At 34.9% G+C, this 17,616-nt stretch overlaps 2 protein-coding genes across 2 annotated transcripts; both read right to left on the bottom strand.

Annotated features, from left to right (window-relative positions):
• Positions 1 to 97: 97 nt before the first annotated feature.
• On the bottom strand, positions 98 to 5,755 carry LOC128204908 (uncharacterized). Its single transcript, XM_052906309.1, has 3 exons — positions 5,072 to 5,755; positions 700 to 1,035; positions 98 to 459 (listed from the first exon to the last, which is right to left on the bottom strand). Exons 1-3 carry the CDS (start codon positions 5,454 to 5,456, stop codon positions 98 to 100), a joined length of 1,083 nt encoding a protein of 360 aa, XP_052762269.1. The 5' UTR covers positions 5,457 to 5,755.
• Positions 5,756 to 13,115: 7,360 nt separating this feature from the next.
• On the bottom strand, positions 13,116 to 17,409 carry LOC128204067 (uncharacterized). Its single transcript, XM_052905404.1, has 7 exons — positions 16,934 to 17,409; positions 15,667 to 16,002; positions 15,070 to 15,402; positions 14,828 to 14,935; positions 14,281 to 14,331; positions 13,996 to 14,035; positions 13,116 to 13,884 (listed from the first exon to the last, which is right to left on the bottom strand). The coding sequence occupies exons 1-7, from the start codon at positions 17,316 to 17,318 to the stop codon at positions 13,785 to 13,787; spliced, it is 1,353 nt and encodes a 450-aa protein (XP_052761364.1). The 5' UTR covers positions 17,319 to 17,409; the 3' UTR covers positions 13,116 to 13,784.
• Between the last annotated feature and the right edge of the window lie 207 nt (positions 17,410 to 17,616).

Genomic DNA, 17,616 nt, shown 5'->3' on the forward strand with positions numbered 1-17,616 from the left:
AATGCTATTATATTATTATACACAGCAACTACTCATTATTATATACTTTTGCATAAGACACTGATTTTTCTTATAAGGACAAGTTTGTATAGTACATTTATAGGTTCATAAGTGATTTACGCCAACCTGATACTTGATGGACATGAACATCAGCTCGAGTTTTCGAAGTCAAAGTTCCAGCAAAGTTATTTGCTGTGCAGTACACGGATGTCCAATCGTCTGAAATACTGAAGATCAGTGATACCCAACTTCTTGTTACGATTGTCCTGTCCTTCTTTTCTGTAGTTAAAGAACCGTCTGCGCTTATAATAACCTCACTTCCATTGGTCAGTTTATACCATGTGATAGATGACGCAGGGTATCCAGGTGAGGTAACACATTCAAAGTAAACGCTTTTTTCTTTGTAAGCAGTTACAAACTGTGTACGTGGGTGCGATATTTCAACAGAAGATGGTAATACTAAAAATTAAAAACAAAACAAGAACAATTTCGATAGCAATTCTGAAGGTACATTCATATTCAATGTCTGGTTGTAATTAATTTGCATAAGCAGCATAACAAGTATCTTTAACGTATTAATTAGCGACAAAATGCATTTGGTACAATATGTATCTTCTTACAAATGTATGTAGTTACTTACTATTTTAAGTGCATGAATTTATAATTTAGTCAATGCAAGAATATACTTTAAAGTCATACATAAAACGGCAATGAGTGTGCCATTACTGAGAAGCCAGTCGACTTTATCATTGGTTGCCTTGCAGTTTAATGAAGTTCCAATAAGCTCCGTGTTTGCTTTGAGGTCCACGTAACTCCGTGTTGTTACAGTGTTATCCAATTGTGTGATTGTTTCATTTTTCATTTCAGTTAGAATGACATCATCACTGGCGTCATCCGGTGTTCCTTTGTCATAAAACCACGTGATTTGTCCAGCCGGAATCCCTCCGTGACTCACACATTGAACTAACGCACTTTCATTTTCAGATACTGTAACAAATTGTTTTTCCGTAAATAGACTTATGTTGGAAATAGGAACTGAAATGAGAAAAGTTAAAGACTGTTTTATTTATTCGATAAATATTGTTCAGATATTATATGTTCATTGATAATCAATTTTAAACGACAGAACAGAGAGGAAAATGTTTATAATACATATATTCACGGGATTCCAACTCTATAACACAAGAACAAGTCTAATGACGAGTTTTAGTCACGGCTGTCTGTAGATCAGAAATATGCTGAGCATTGTCTATGTAACGGGCCACTGAGTGAGTATTTATTTAAGAAGTTTTATGTTATCTTGGTAATTAGAGGAATATAAATAGCTTATAAGTTCGTTACAACATTCTTTACAAATCATTAAGAAATTGAAACAATTGGAACAGTTTCCTTGAAATAATGCATAAATGGTCCATCTGATTGTGCAGTTTTATACAATGACAACAATCGAATAGTACTAAATTACTTTTTAATACTATTATCATAAACAAGTCTTAAAACTTTTTTTTTTCATCCAAGGGAAGTAACACTTGTTTGGTAATCGCAAGAATACAGACATACTTCAAATAGGCCATCCGCCCCATTCAAACATACTTCGAGTTTGTAGGTTTCAGTCGTTAATAAATATTTTGATAATATCAGAAATGAAATATCAAACATATTCGCGAAATTGTGGTAAATGTTGCGATGCATTGTGGTATTCGGTGGGTATGCGCACTTAAAACAAAATGAGGCAACTAACTGTCCCATAATTTCAACGGCTTTAATTCAACTGTCAGCAATAGAATGGGCAGAACAGAGAAACGGAAGTAGAAAGCGTAAAATGATATTCGCGCTTCCTATGTACATCTTGAACGCGCTTAGTAGAAACAAGGAATGCAAATAATCAGTTCTCCTTTAAACATTTTTGTACTGATTTCTCAGAATCAAACATGGACGCATTGGCACAAGAAGCAGAACACAGAAGTGTGCAAATACATCTAAGCCAGTCAAGCATAAGAAAATGTGCCAAACAAGAGTAATACACCCTAAGTACATTCACAGAAGAAGCAACAGTGAATGATAGTAAAGATAGCAGTGAATTGTGGAGTGATAAACAGTTAAAAATCTTAATGATTTCTTAAATTATGAAGATCTAGTATCTGGTTCAAATTTGGCCAGTTGATATTGCTTTACCATAGAACATTGATTTGAATTGAGTAATAATTGCTTATTGTTTATTACATGAGTATAAACTAATGATATAGAATTTTCTTCTATAGTATTGATATTTGTTAAAGAAGTCTACTTTTTCTTTCAAATTTATGTTGCGTAATAGGTCCACAGGCTTGTAACAAATGGAAGAAAGCCTAATTTTCAAATCCAAAGTGAAAATGGAGGGATTTCCTTTAAACGAAATTAAATTCATCGATGAATAATCACGGCAAAAAGCCAATGAATGCAGCATATATTTAAATAAATTTGCGGTCCTATAACGTATGCTTTATCAGAGCCAAGTTTCTTGAAAACGGCATGTGGCATAATTTACATTTCACAGGTTGAAATACTAGGTTTATCTCCAAGTTCAGGCTTTAAAACCATGTTAAGAGGTACCATGAGCAACTTTGTGTCCTGGTGGAGCCCATTAGTGTTGAGCCCAATCAGTTGAACTTGATTGATTTGTAACTTGTCTGTTGAGTAGGCCATCAGTGTTTAAATTGTTTTATTTTGTGATTGAGCATCTATGTATTATCTTTATATATGATAACCTAATTGTTTTGAACAAACCTGTGGTAAGAATTCTAAGACAACGGTTTGGAAATAATTTATAGACCCATCATAAATCCACGCGAAGTAAATATCACAAAATACGGTAGTGACGTCATAAATAAAATAGTGTATCATTAAATAGCATTTATAATTAAAGTCACAATTTGGCTATACACAGGTTCAATATTGCTGCGTTTTGATCAGGAATGTCGTATTACACAACCTCGTGGATTTTTCAGATTTTGATATAACTCAGATTGCGAAATTAGAATGTGCAAAACTCCACTCGAGGGGAATTTGTAACAGCCCCCATGATCAAAACTTAGTGCTATTTACCCTATTATATTAACCCTAGACCTCTAACCTTAAGTTAAATACTGTTTGATTTATTCTAATATGTTTTTCTTACATGCCCTTTGTCGATTGTTTGTGGCTGCAACTTTAATAACTTTTGCAAATGTAACTGATGAAGATGTAATCTTAGTATTAATCAATGGGCTGTTTTGTGAATCTATTCACATATTTTGTTTGCTTTTTTCAAGTGAGCATCACAATAAATTTAACCATTCAAACATTGTATTGATTAATACATATTTATTATTTATTCAGTTTTTCTACATTGATTGCCTAAAAATCAAAGCAAAAAGTATCAAAAGGGTGCCAGTTGCATTACAATTAGTGCCCTCTTCCTCCATAGTTCATAATATGAAACAAATGCATTCAAGACATTAAACTCATGTGTAGATTAATGAAATTTCGTGTTAAATTGCGATGTTTCTTACCAGTTTGATGGAGTTAATAATTGTAGTTTGCTGTGGACACGTTAAGATCTGAGACACTAACTTCAGGCTTCTGTGACACAACTTTATCATATAACTTTTGACTTTTGTTACAGAGCTGGAACCTCGTGGTATTGCAATGAGTTTCATACGATTCAACATATTGGCAAAAGACGGTTTATTTATGAATTCATGTACAGTGTTTTGTTAAACAAGGAAATAAACGTGCGTATGCAATAATCCTTCTTTCTGTAATTTTAATATTTTTCGGGTCAATATTTTGTTTCAAACATATACTTCCAATGTTAACATAGGACACCAACCGGGGTTCCAATGACGAGTTTGTGTCACGGCTGATTGAATAATGTGTCTATTTAATATTTGTTCTCACTACTTCATTTATATGTTGGTTAAATTCTGACATATTGTCAGGTAACTTTTTTAAATCGTTGGACTCATCGAATGTGTTTGTTTTCATATAATATGTATATGTTAACTAAAAAACATATTAAATTGGGGCTGGCTTTATTTGCATGTACAGTGTATATACGAATAGTCACTGACTGTTTTTTTGTTCACATTAAAACAGAGTTTAATTAGATCAACTTCCTAAAGTGACTCTTTACTCGATACTTATTTGATCAGAAATCGAGTTTATATCTGAATGTTTTATACACTTTTCATACAATTTTGTCTTTCACCGGATGTTAAATTTAGTAATGACTTGGATCATTATTCTACATGAGGTTTTCAATAAAACAATACTGCCATTCTTTTTGAAGCATAATTGAAGCGTCATACATGTGTTAAAATGTATACTGTATTGTTTGTGTATTACATAAATAAATTGTCAACTGCAACAGAATGAATTGAAATTTAAAACAAGTTACATTAGAATACGACACTTTCATTCCTGGTATGTCAAACTTGATGTATTTAGAAAACTATTACTACATGTATAACGTTTCCGACAATAACACTTCAAGCCCGTATAGGCAGCACCTTAGTTCGTATTTTCTGACCAGTTTGATGCAGTTATTATCAGTTTTTTGTTGTGGACTCGCCAGTATCTGAGGCACTATCTACAAGCTTCCGTGAAACAAACACATCATTCAACCTTTGCTCGTATATCATAGTAGGTACCCCGTGATATTATGAGGTTTATACGATTTAAATATTCAAAAGACGCCACATTCAACTCGGTTGATAGATGACTTCATGTTAAGTGTTATGTTAAACAAATAATACACGTGCATATTGCGTTATACCTCTTTCTGTTATTTTATATTTTTTTCTCTTCAATTGTTTCGTTTTCAACATGTGCTTCCTACATTAACATAGAACACACCATATAATTTAAAAAAAAATTTTTTTTATCTAAATATATTTTAATCTTTTTTTTTATAACCTACAGGCAATGCCTTCAAAGGTATATTAAATAAAGCTCAACAGCCATGCACACTTTTTATGGATGGTGGTGAAACTGATATTGAAAGCAATATTTTGTTGTTGTTTTATTTTAAAATAAATTTTATCCAACAAACCTTCTACTTGAATTTCTACATTGTTGCTTTGAGCATTCAAGTAATGATCTTCACGGCAGTACCATATATCACCATGATTCATCCTTGTAACGTTGTTGATAGTCAAGTTATATTGCCGATACGATAAACAACTTATGTTGTAGCCCTTCGTTGAATCAATCTGCGTTAAGCAGTGTTCTTCCATGCTAAATTCGGTTTTGCCGTTGCTGATCCAGTCTATCATATCAATAGGATACGGCTTTACTAGATCGCAAATCAGCGTCAAAGGTTGAAACTCGTCAACCTCTACTTGAGACTTCCGTAATTTAAGCCCCCTTCCTTCTGTGCTTACTAGGCAAAAACACAATACAAATGATGTTAATAAACACATGTTGTACCATTTCATTTTTATAACACATTGAATATTGATATTACCACATTACTGCCACAAAACAATTAACTATTTCGTTTTTACATTAAAATATATATCCATCTGACTCCGATTTTACTTCCTTCTTCCTTTATCAGTCATCACGCGTAACATTGAAAATGTAATCCTTTAGTCAGGGTGAAAAAGAACCTTTAGTTTTAAAACGAAATTTATATCAATGCAATAAGGGTAATGTAAAGTATTCAGTTAAACTTCATTTGCTTCCCTATTTCAAATTGACATGTTAATGGTCCACCTTATATCCAACATTTAGTTGAAACTTCATGTTAGGTCATTGCCACCATCTGTTCAATGATATACCTCCTAAAGATTTGTTTTACAATGTAATACATTTAAATTTTAACGCTTATCATTATCAATACGATCACATTGGTATATTGACATGCAAACTCAATAACCTGCGAGTGTTATATGAAAGTAAATCAGATAAATCAAAGGGAATGCATTCGTACTAGAACGAACAAATTGTGTACGAAATCCCTACAGTAAACACTATACATACATATAAGCCTAATTAAATGATTATTCAGGAAGTTAAATCTATACGCAGGTGCTAGGGCTCCGTTTAATCCGTATCTTCATCTCTTTATTATGCAATCGCGACACATTTTGTATATATTCCGATACTTTATTTTATATTAACATATCTGAAACAGGTAACACATGTGTGATGTTAAGCTTTCAAACCTGTACCTGGTGGAATCAATTTCAATGTCACAACCTCAAGTATAGTATTATACAGTCTTGCAACACACATGTTAGATGCACATCTCTTGCACCAAACCTGTAAGACGCAAATGTCATGTACAACCCCTGCCAGACGCAAATCTCTTGAACCACAACTGCTAGGCGGACATCTCAAGCACCACACCTGCAAGAAGCACATATTTCACACCAGCTATGCCAGGCGCACATCTCGTGTACCACACCTGTTAGACTAACATCTCTAGTACCACCCAGCTAGAAGCACATATCTTCCACCACACATGCTAGAAGCACATTTCTTGCACAACCCCTGCGAGACGCACATCTCTTGCACAATCCCTGCTAGACGCATATCTCTTGCACAATCCCTGCGAGACGCACATCTCTTGCACAAACCCTGCTAGACGCACATCTCTTACACAACCCCAGCTAGATGCACATTGCTTGCACCACCCTTGCTAGACGCACATCTATTGCCCCATCCATGCTAGGCGGACATTTCTTGCATCACCCCTGCTAGATGCACATCTATTGCCCCATCCCTGCTAGACAAACATCTCTTGATCCACACCTGCTAAACGCACATCTCTTCCACAACCACAGCTAGACCAATATGTCTTGCATAACCCCTGCTTGATGCATATATCTTGCACCAGCCCTGCTAGATGCATATCTCTAGCACCATCCAAGCTAGACGGACATATCTTGCACCATACCTGCTAGATGAATATCTCGTGCACCACCCCCTGCTAGATGCACATCTCTTGCACCACTCCTGCTAGATAAACATACCTTGCACCATCCCTGCTAGATGCACACCTCTTGCACCATCCCTGCTAGATGCACATCTCTTGCACCATCCCTGCTAGACGAACATCTCTTGATCCACACCTGCTAAACGCACATCTCTTCCACAACCACAGCTAGACGAATATGTCTTTCATAAACCCTGTTTGATGCATATCTTTTGCACCACCCCTGCTAGATGCATATCTCTAGCACCATCCATGCTAGACGCACATCTCTTGCACCATGCCTACTAGATGCTCATCTCTTGCAGCATCCCTGCTAGATGCACATCTCTTGCACCAGTCCTGCTAGATAAACATACCTTGCACCACCCCTGCTAGATGCACACCTCTTGCACCATCCCTGCTAGATGCACATCTCTTGCATCACCCCTGCTAGATGCACATGACCTGCACCATTCCTGCTAGATGCGCATCTCTTGCACCACCCTTGCTAGATAAACATATCTTGCACCACACCTGCTTGATACACATCTCCTGCACCATCCGTGATAGACGCGCATCTCTTGCACCACTCCTGCTAGATTATAAGTATCCTCCATGGCCGAGAGTGTAAGATAGGTTCATTCCGACCCGAGCGTAGGGTGTTTTGCGGAAACGAGGTCACCGAGTTTCCGCAAAACACACGGCGAGAGGTTCGGGATGAACCTATATTACACGAGCGGCTATGGTAAATGCTTTTTCTCCCATCTCAGATAAACAAAATTAAGTAAAAATGTATTTTTTTGGTGGAACTCTTTTGTGCTTAGTGAAAATAATTTCGTATGGATATGTGACAATTTATGGTTGCCATGGATATGCACGCAGTGATTCAGCTTACGTTTATAGTCAAATCGGTCTTTAAATAGTTATAAAGTGAGTGAATCATTATTTTAAGAAAGCTGCGTGAAAACTGTTTTATGGTGATATTTGAAGCGAGAAATTCATTAGCGTTCTTAATATTGCCACAAGACAAGGTTTCCATGATGTTACAGACGAGAGTCTCCAACAAGGGAGGTTATTACAGCGTCATGACCATTAAAAAGGAGTTCCATATTGGCATTTTATCTTCGCCAGTGGGCAAGATAAGAATTTCTAGCATGGTTAAATTATCGGATCCACCCGTGCTAGATGATAGATGCACACCTCTTGCACCATCCCTGCTTGACGCACATCTCCTGTACCACCCCTGCTAGATGCACATCTGCTGCACCATCCCTGGTAGATGCATACCTCTTGCACCGCCCCTGCTAGATGCACAATTCCTGCACCACCCCTGCTGGATGCAGATCTCTTGTCTTAATACTAAGTACCTACATCAGTTGAGAACAAGCGTTTTTTGTTTACTTTTTCCACCCACTAAACGATTACGATTATGACCAAGATTTTCGCTAATGAGTTATGGAAGGGTGCTGTACTGTGTTTGATTTTGGTAGAACCCTTCAGCCCCTATGAAGACCAGTTTGTCCAGTTAGAATCGTTGACGTTTTTGACACTGCAATAAATACTGTTTCACCCTATGCACGTTTGTCTTGCGTTTCTATACCTACACATAACGAAAATTGGTGTTTGTGTTTAACTCCCCTGTGTTGATCTATATTGTTAAACCTGTGTTTATGGATGGAAAAACACGACCTTATCATACCTTAGCAATTTGATACGCTCAAAAATTGTCTGCCCTACCATGAGAAGATTTAATTCTGCCTCTCTAAGCAACATGATAAAATGTAGGCCATCTTGACCACTGACTTTGATTCACATAATGACTTTGTGAATCAATATACACCGGAAAACAAATGAAACAAAGAATAAGATTGGTATAACAAAGTAGTACAGGTAGTTATGAAGTACAACCCCCAACCCATGTCTCCTATCCTCCAGCGGGAATGTACATTTGTAAGTATACGTACAAAGCAAACGCGTTTTACAGTATTTTGAGTCTTTTGTTGTATTCCATGTAAGACCTTAATTTAGGCCACACCAAATAATGTTTCGTTCCTCGGATTTTGCCAAAACAAATGGAGCGAGCGAGCGAAAATAAAATACATTTTTGTCAGTTTTCATTAAACCCGAAGCGAGCGAATAGCGAAATATATATTTTTCCTTAACATCAATATAAATAAGAAAGATTGTTCAATATAATTGACCTTAAACCCATTTAAATGCAATCTTGAACTGAACCTCTAATGTGCATTAGGAAAAATGTCGAATACATACTACTTATTCATCCGTGGTAAGTACAAACATTATATGGATAAATCAAATTTCTAATATAATTAAATCATATTTTAATATGACGATCATGCATAATAAAAAACCCTGCTTTTAAAGAAACATTTGAAACGACTTACAGTCGAAACCTGTTGGCTCGATATTCTAGGGACCGGCCAAAATACTTCTAGCCTTGAAAATATCGAGCCAAGCGGGATTGCTTACGGAATGTGATTCGTTAGTCTTGTTAACCTCGTTCGTTATTTGCTACGCAAGAGAAGAGCAAGCTTTTGTTCTGGCTTTAATTTGGTCTTTGTTTTTAAACCAAGTTGAAAGAGTATTCTGCGGATTGCTGATGTCTTCTGCAATTTTTAGATTTTCGTCCACTCTCAACAGCCAAAGACGGCCTCAAATACTCAAGATAATCTTTAACAGTACGTTTTCTCTTTGTCCCTTTAGTTTCAAAGGCAGAAAAGTTTGGGGTTGCATGTGTATAAATCTACCTGAATCAATTTAACATCATTAAAAAATTGCAACTGTATTAAGACATACTTAGGATTGATTTTGGAGTTGTAAAAAAAATCTTTTTGCACAGGCATCATAAAACATCAGACTCCATATACATTTAAATTTCTAGACTAAGTTTTGTTTTTATTATAACAAGAAATGCAATGGCATGTGCTTATCAAAACGAAAAGAAAAAGGGTATGTTCAGAGTACTTTTATGGTCATTTAGATGTTTTTATGCACCAGCCAATTGTATATGCCCCCCCCCCCCCTAAGTCCGGAATTGCGGGGACTTTGACTTCCGGTCCATCCAATCCTGGGTAAAATACCCGACATGCAGGGACAAACTGCTGCTTAAATCCCTACCAAATGCCCCCGCACCCCGTGATACCTAGGTAAGGCCCATTCTATGGTATTTTCAATGTGAAGACAAAAATACAACCCCACATTCATTCGGCACTGTGGCGTCACCTGAAAGGTAAAAGCAGGGCCCATTTCCCCCGCTGTCCCTGGTCTACCCTTAGATCCGGGGGCGGGGATGGTGGTTACAATTGACTGATGCATTATAATCCCGGATTATGATGCAAATGAAAGCAAAATTTAAGGTGATAAACTTAGCCTTACTTATGTTTTGATCTATCCTGACCAGTGTTTATATTGCTATTTGTGAAAAGATATTTGTTCAAAACTGTTTTTGTCCGAATTTGGTAAAAAATTAGCTTGATAAATCAATTTGGACCAAACAATGACTCATGTTCCTGCTATAATATATATGTAAAAAGCTACAGAAACATGCTCAGTAGCAAAACGTTTAAACATAAACCCGGTTTAGTGGCAATGGGCAAACGCCAAAGAGATAGAACACAAAATCACAAACAAAAAGCATAGAACAGCACAAAACTCTACAAGCAGCACAGTGCATAAATACTATATATATATATATATATGGTAAAATTTTGGTCACTTGTATTATGACTTGAATAAAATAATACTTAGTTGATCATATCGATTTCCATCCAAACGAGTCACTAACAACGCAATATAATAGATACCAGTCTCAGGTACACATGCTTTTTTGCATAATTATAGCTTTAAATAATCATGGTATGATCCTTTAGTGCATGAGACAATGGGCAATGACTTCATGCATGCTCAAAATATATTTATTGTTGCCAAAAATAAGATTTAATTTCTAAAATTAGCGCCACGTTGTTTATACCGGAAGCCGCCATTTTGACTAATGTATTGAAACCCATGCTAAACCGATCGATTTACAGTTTAGAAACACCACGCATCGGTAACTTCCCTTTACAAATACACGTAAACTAGCTTAGAAAAATGATAATTGATTATGTTTCAGCCTATTAAAAAAAACTTACCGGAAAAAATCTGGTTGGCGATCAAAATTTAGGTGCGGGTGCACACAATTTTTTTATTTTTTTTACATTTTCAAAAAAAATATGAGCGGTAAATCCGCGGAACGAAACATCAATTTGGCTTGGCCTTACCAAGTTTCTGAGCAAGCTCTCTGATGTGATGTCTCACAAGATTTGTGTCCCTGTTGAAAGAAAATTGCCCATTTCCATTTCATATCATCAATTTATTCCCTATTGTCTAATAAGATTTGTGTTACCTATACCAAGAGCCCCTGTTTAAAGAAAATTTCCAAAATCCATTTTATATCATCAGTTTATTCCCTCTTGTCTTCATCCATATCCATAATACAGCATTGGTAGGTTATCACAGATTTTTAAGGCCGTTCATTAATAGGTAAAAATTTGCAGTGTGCACTAGGCAGAGTTTCTTTGACGTATTTAAGATAAAGACTTTAAAACATTTCATCTTTTTTTGAACATGTTACCAATTTTAGGAAATTGGCGACCTCTAGAACTTCAAATAAAAACTTTTAAATGAAGACCATACAGGGTTTTCAATTATACCCATACTCAGCATGTCTGCCTTAAAGCTTGCCTTGGCATGTGTTATAAATTTGTGCGCGCGTAACGCCAAAATGAGTCAATTTGAACACAAAAGAATGACTGTGTAGTTGTGTATGTCCTTGTTTTCATTTCAAATTAAATTTGGGTTTCTAATTTCATTCACAAAGTATGTTGTTGTTATCCCTTCCATCGGTATTGTTACTACTTTAGAAGCTGGTGATTATAATTATCTTATTATTGTGACGCGTCTCATCTCAGTTGTTTATGACATTCGTTTGACTATTTTTAAGTCGGAAAGTGCTGCGTAACATGGCATCGGTCCTTTTGAAAATAATATTGAACATTCGACTCTCTCGATCTGACCAATGTTCGTTTCCATAGATCCTAACCAAGTCAATTGTTCATTTTGCATCATATTTTATAATCATCGCTTGAGCTGTCCAACAGCAATAAGGTAAAACAAAACGAAGAAATAAGTCTGGTAAGAAAATAATTCCGTTTTAGTTACTTTTCATCTTTCTTTACAAAGAATTGGGTCATTTGTATACTACTAGCCAGGAGCAATAGATGCTGTAACAATGCTGGCATTATCGTCCAGAGTAATATTAAAGGAATGTACAAATAAGCATACTGTTAATAAATTGCATGGTTAGGCTCATATCTCTCGAAATCTTGTAAGGGACAAAATAATGTTTAGTTCAGTACATCGTTGCTCCATTTTGGACCTTGAAACAGAATGTAGAGCGGAAGTGAAAGCTAATTTTGTATAAGTTAACTAAACGAAACTTGACATTCATTGTAAAAACACACATTCCCGGGATTATTCTGTCAAAATATGTAGCACTTGATTCTACAACATTGTTTTGGACTCAAAACAATCAAAAAATTTAACCGTTCATTTCGGGCCTAGTTAGAACTTGAAAACCTTTTTACCCTAACGTTTAAATGAACATTGCCTATTTTGTTGTGAAACTTGGAACGTGACGAATTGTTTTCAAGTAGCAAGCATCAAAGTCAAGTTTTATCGTAAACAAGTGTCGAATTATACTGACTTTGACTGCAGTCACAGAGCGAAAATGATATTAGCGGTACTTATGTTTGTGACCCTGACCTTAGACCTACAACCCTTGATGTAAAACGTGACAGATAGGCTTTCGCGTAAATCCTTTTATCTAAGTGGGTTTGAGACGTGTAGTATGATCTTCTTTAGGTTGGCATGTTTATATGATTAGCTTACTTCAGTTCACATTTCTGAAGGTTGTTTAGTACAAAACAGGGACCACTTTGAATAAATGGAAATCAACGGTATTTGTTATTATGGAAATTGTACGATTATCCATTTTATCTTCAATCACAACGCAAAAGCGATTTATTTGAGTAATTTATTTGTATAAACATGCGTAAAATGAAGGCATTGTCCGACTATTTACTTCTATAAACAACTTTTGCCTTTAGTTGTATGGAACATGACAACCAACTTGAGTAACAAGAAATAATCTACCGCTATATACATATCATTTATATATTTTACAATATCCGTTTATTGATACATGATGAATTACTCAAGGAGAATAGATGACAATTACACCCAAATACTCGTATTCAAAGTCCGTTTCGTGTTTTAAACATATTTTATTTCAAAACAGCAAATATATGCAATAGAATACAATATAATTATTTAAAGAATTGGGCTGGAGAAGATGAACAACTTATGAGAGCCCTTTCCAACAATATACAATTCTTGGGATATCGCTATCATTATGTTTTCCATGTGTTGATTGAAACAAATACAATTCTCATTTCCTCTCACGTATGCATACACTAAATTTTAATAAATTATTTAAAATCCTAATCTTTCAGAAATCTTTTTGAAATCGTCTGTTTTTGTGATAAAACGTGTCCAACGCGTAAATTATTTCCATCTTTCTATATATGTAAACCAAAATTTATATAATATATTGCATTACTTTACAACTAATACAATATGGGCTTAGTTTGTTTAATAAAAAACTGAAACTGAGGAAGATTCAGAATTTGTTGAAAAAGTTTCACCATGAAACATAGTGAAGCTGAACACACATATGTTTGCAACACATTTGAACAACTAAAAGCAATGGCTACAAAGTACATGCTTAAAAATCTCTCGCCATCTGCAGAGGTTCGTATGGCTCTCTTAGCGTTGTGGTCTGATACATTTGTAACATCGAATAGCTGCTGTTTTCTGCGCTGGCCCTACAATCAACAGCTATGATCTTATCGGTATAATTGTTAATGTCACGTGAGTGACCTTTAGAGACACAATATAACATTTTATTATGAACAAAAAGTTTGATTAATACTTACTTAAAATTAACTCTGCAACTGGGGTTGTCATTTCCTTGGTCTGAAAAACAAAACAAAAACAGAAATAAATAAACAATAACAACATATTGTTTTAATTAATTCACATATAGTATGTATGACCTTACACTACATTTTAAACGATTTTGGACGTAAATTACTGTCGATGTATATCAATCAATATTTAAATTTTCAGTAACTACAAGGAAACAGGTAAATAGACAAAATATTTTGTTAATTTGTCAAATCAAACACTTCAAGGCTATTTTATTCGAACAAAATAGTTACCGTTTGCTTGATTCACGTGTTCTGAATCATGTGCATTCTCTCGTGGATTGGCTGAAATATACATTATTTATGTATTATCAAACATTTATATTAGGTACCGAAATAAATACTTAAACGACAAATGAACAATACTAGCAGTAACAACAGATTGAATTAATATCTTAGATTGTATTCGTGTCTAAAATGAAGATTGTACAAAATAAACATATTTAAATGGCGATTATAAGTTTACAAAAAATAACTAAACGGAAGAAACAAAAAGCAATCATTATTGAACACTTTATAGTGTTTGCCACTGATTATAATGTAACGAAAATATATTGTAAATATTATAAAACACTAGAAAACGCACACCTAAGCAAATGACTGTAACAGTGAGAGAAAACACTCGAAATATAGAAATGTTATGCGAATACAATGCTATGATGACAATTATATGTCCCGAAGTTAACAGTTCAGTCAAATCAAGTAAAGCAAAATGGATGACAATTTTAGACAAACATCAGTTATTCTATGACATCGATGATGACATAGCCTTATTTCTTACCTTTGGATGAACGCAGTTTCATGAATATAAAACATCCGAGAATAAAAAAGACTAATGCTGTTCTAGTTATAGATGACAGCCCGATCGCAACCTTTGCTAAGGTGGAATCTGAAACAGAAAAGCTTAATATTCATATATTATATTTTGTTGTTATATTAACATCCATAGCCACTACTCATTATTACATACTTTTGCATAAAACAATGATATAAGGAGAATATTTTGATATGATTTACGCTAACCTGTTATTTGATGAACATGAACAGCAGCTCGATTTCTCGAAGTCAACGTTTCAGCAGAGTTATTTGCTGTGCAGTACACGAATGTCCAATCGTCTGAAATACTGAATGATAGTGATACCCAACTTCTTGTTACGATTGTCCTGTCCTTCATCTCTGTAGTTAAAGAAGCGTCTGCGCTTGTAATGACCTCACTTCCATTGGTCAGTTTATACCATGTGATAGATGACGCAGGATATCCAGGTGACGTAACGCATTCAAAGTAAACGATTTTGTCTTCGTAAGCAGTTACAAACTGTGTACGTGGGTGCGTTACTTCGACAAAAGATGGTAAAACTAAAAAATGAAAACAAAAAATAATTTCTGTAGCCATTCTGAAGGTAGCATCATGAGATAAGAAAATAAAGTAAACGTGTCAATACAATGTTTTGTTTTAATGCAGTTGCATAAGCAGAAACTAAAGTAACTGTTCCGTATTTATTCGCATCAGAACTGCATTTGGTAAGGTATGTTTCGATTACTTATGCATTTAGGTATTAACTATTTTAAGTGCAGGATTTTACAATTTAGTAAATGCAGGAAAATACTTTAAAGTCGTACATAAAACGGCAATGAGTGTGCCATTACTGATATGCCAGTGGACATTATCATTGGTGGCTTTGCAGTATAATGAAGTTCCAATAAGCGCTGTGACTGCTTTGATGGCCACGTAACTCTGTGTTGTTACTGTGTTATCCAATTGTGTGATTGTTTCATTTTTCGTCTCTGTTAGAATGACATCATCACTGACGTCATCCGGTGTTCCTTTGTCATAAAACCACGTGATTTGTCCAGCCGGAATCCCTCCGTGACACAAACATTGAACTAACGCACTTACTTTTACAGATACTGTAACGAGTTGTTTCTCAGTAAATAGACTGATGTTGGAAATAGGAACTGAAATGAGAAAAGTTAAAAGCTGTTTTATAAATTCAATGAATATTGTTCAGATATGATATGATAATTCAAATCCTTTTAAAAACGAGAGCAAAGAGAGGAAACTGTTTATAATACATATATTCACGGAGTTCCAACTCTGTAACACGAGAATAATATTCATACCGAAACAAGTTTAGTAGCCAAAAGTTTGATCACGAACCCTGTTTAATGGCACAGGGTAAACGCCAAAGGCATAGAACACTCAAAAAAAATCACAAACAAAAAACATGGAACAACAGCACAAAACTCAACAAACAACCCAGTGCATATATACTATATAAAATATAGGTATGTTTATCCAGAGATTGTTAGGTACCGCCTTAGAACGGTCAGTAAAATGTAAATTTATTGAGGGTTTAAACCAGTTTACATGCACATGCCTCATTCTATCCCAACAATCCAGAATAAAGTAAAAACGTAAAAAGTAAATCCTATAACAAGTTTGTGTCACGTATGCGTGTAGATAGTGTCTCAGAATTCTGCCGAGCATTGTCCATGTACCGGGCAAATTATTGACGTTTTTTAAAAGTAGTTTCAAGTTATTTTGGTAATTACAGGAAATAGCTGATACGTTTGTAAAGTAATCCTTTACAAATCATTAAAACATTCTAAACCATTGGAACTGTTTCCTTAAAATAATGTACAAATGATCCATCTGTTCAGTTTTGTACAATGAAAACCTTCCAATAAAACTAATTTGTTAAAAGAAGATCTTATTTGTTAGTGACCTGTTTCTACCTTTGATTATAGAACATGCAGGCGAAATCTCGAAATATAATCTTTAAGCTCGACAGCCATGCACACTTTAATATGGAATGTGGTGTAACTGATCTTGAGAGTAATACGCTGGCGTTGTTGTTTTTTGTAAAACAAAAACTATCTCACAAACCTTTGACTTTAACTTTTACATCGTTGCTTTGGGCTTCCAAGAAATGATCTTCACTGCAGTACCATATATCACCATGATTCTTCCTAGTAACGTTGTTGATAGTCAAGTTATATTGCCGATGCGTTCGACAACTCATGTTGTAGTCCTTTGTGGAATCAATTTCCGATGAGCAGTAACGTCCCATGCGTAATTCAGTTTTTCCGTTGCTGATCCAGTGTATCCTTAAAAATGGATGCAGCACCACTAGATCGCAAATCAGCGTCAAAGGTTGAAATTCGTTAACCACTTGTTGTGACATCCGTAATACAACATCCATTCCTTTTATGCTTAATAGGCAAAAAAGAAATACCAATGATTTTAATGAAGACATGTTGTACCATTTCATTTGATAGAATATTTAATATTGATATTACAACATTACTGCTACAATTGCCTAATACAAACTATTAATTTAGACGTTTAAACAAAAATATATATTCCCATCTGCATTTATTTTCACTTCCTACTTCCTTTATCATTCATTAAGCATTACATTGAAAACATCCTTTTGTCAGTGTGACAAAGAAACTTTTGTTTCAAAACAAGGTTTATATCAATGGAATTAGGGTAAAGTTAAGTAATCATTTAAACTTCATGTGCTTTATGTGTTTCCCTAATATAAATAGGGTTGAAAATATTACATG

Source organism: Mya arenaria, chromosome 10, assembly GCF_026914265.1.
Source record: "Mya arenaria isolate MELC-2E11 chromosome 10, ASM2691426v1".
NCBI classification, from domain to species: Eukaryota; Metazoa; Mollusca; class Bivalvia; order Myida; family Myidae; genus Mya; species Mya arenaria.

Bases quoted from the DNA above. Each gene is read 5' to 3' on its own strand.
- LOC128204908 (XM_052906309.1), bottom strand. From the start codon at position 5,456: ATGAAATGGTACAACATGTGTTTATTAACATCATTTGTATTGTGTTTT. The intron at 1,036-5,071 runs GTTTGTTGGATA...TTCTCATTTCAG, and splicing joins TGTAGAAATTCAAGTAGAAG to TTCCTATTTCCAACATAAGT. The intron at 460-699 runs GTATGACTTTAA...TTTAATTTTTAG, and splicing joins CACACTCATTGCCGTTTTAT to TATTACCATCTTCTGTTGAA.
- LOC128204067 (XM_052905404.1), bottom strand. From the start codon at position 17,318: ATGAAATGGTACAACATGTCTTCATTAAAATCATTGGTATTTCTTTTT. The intron at 14,332-14,827 runs GTAAGAAATAAG...TGTATATTTCAG, and splicing joins GAAACTGCGTTCATCCAAAG to CCAATCCACGAGAGAATGCA. The intron at 14,036-14,280 runs GTAACTATTTTG...TTTGTTTTTCAG, and splicing joins ACACGTGAATCAAGCAAACG to ACCAAGGAAATGACAACCCC.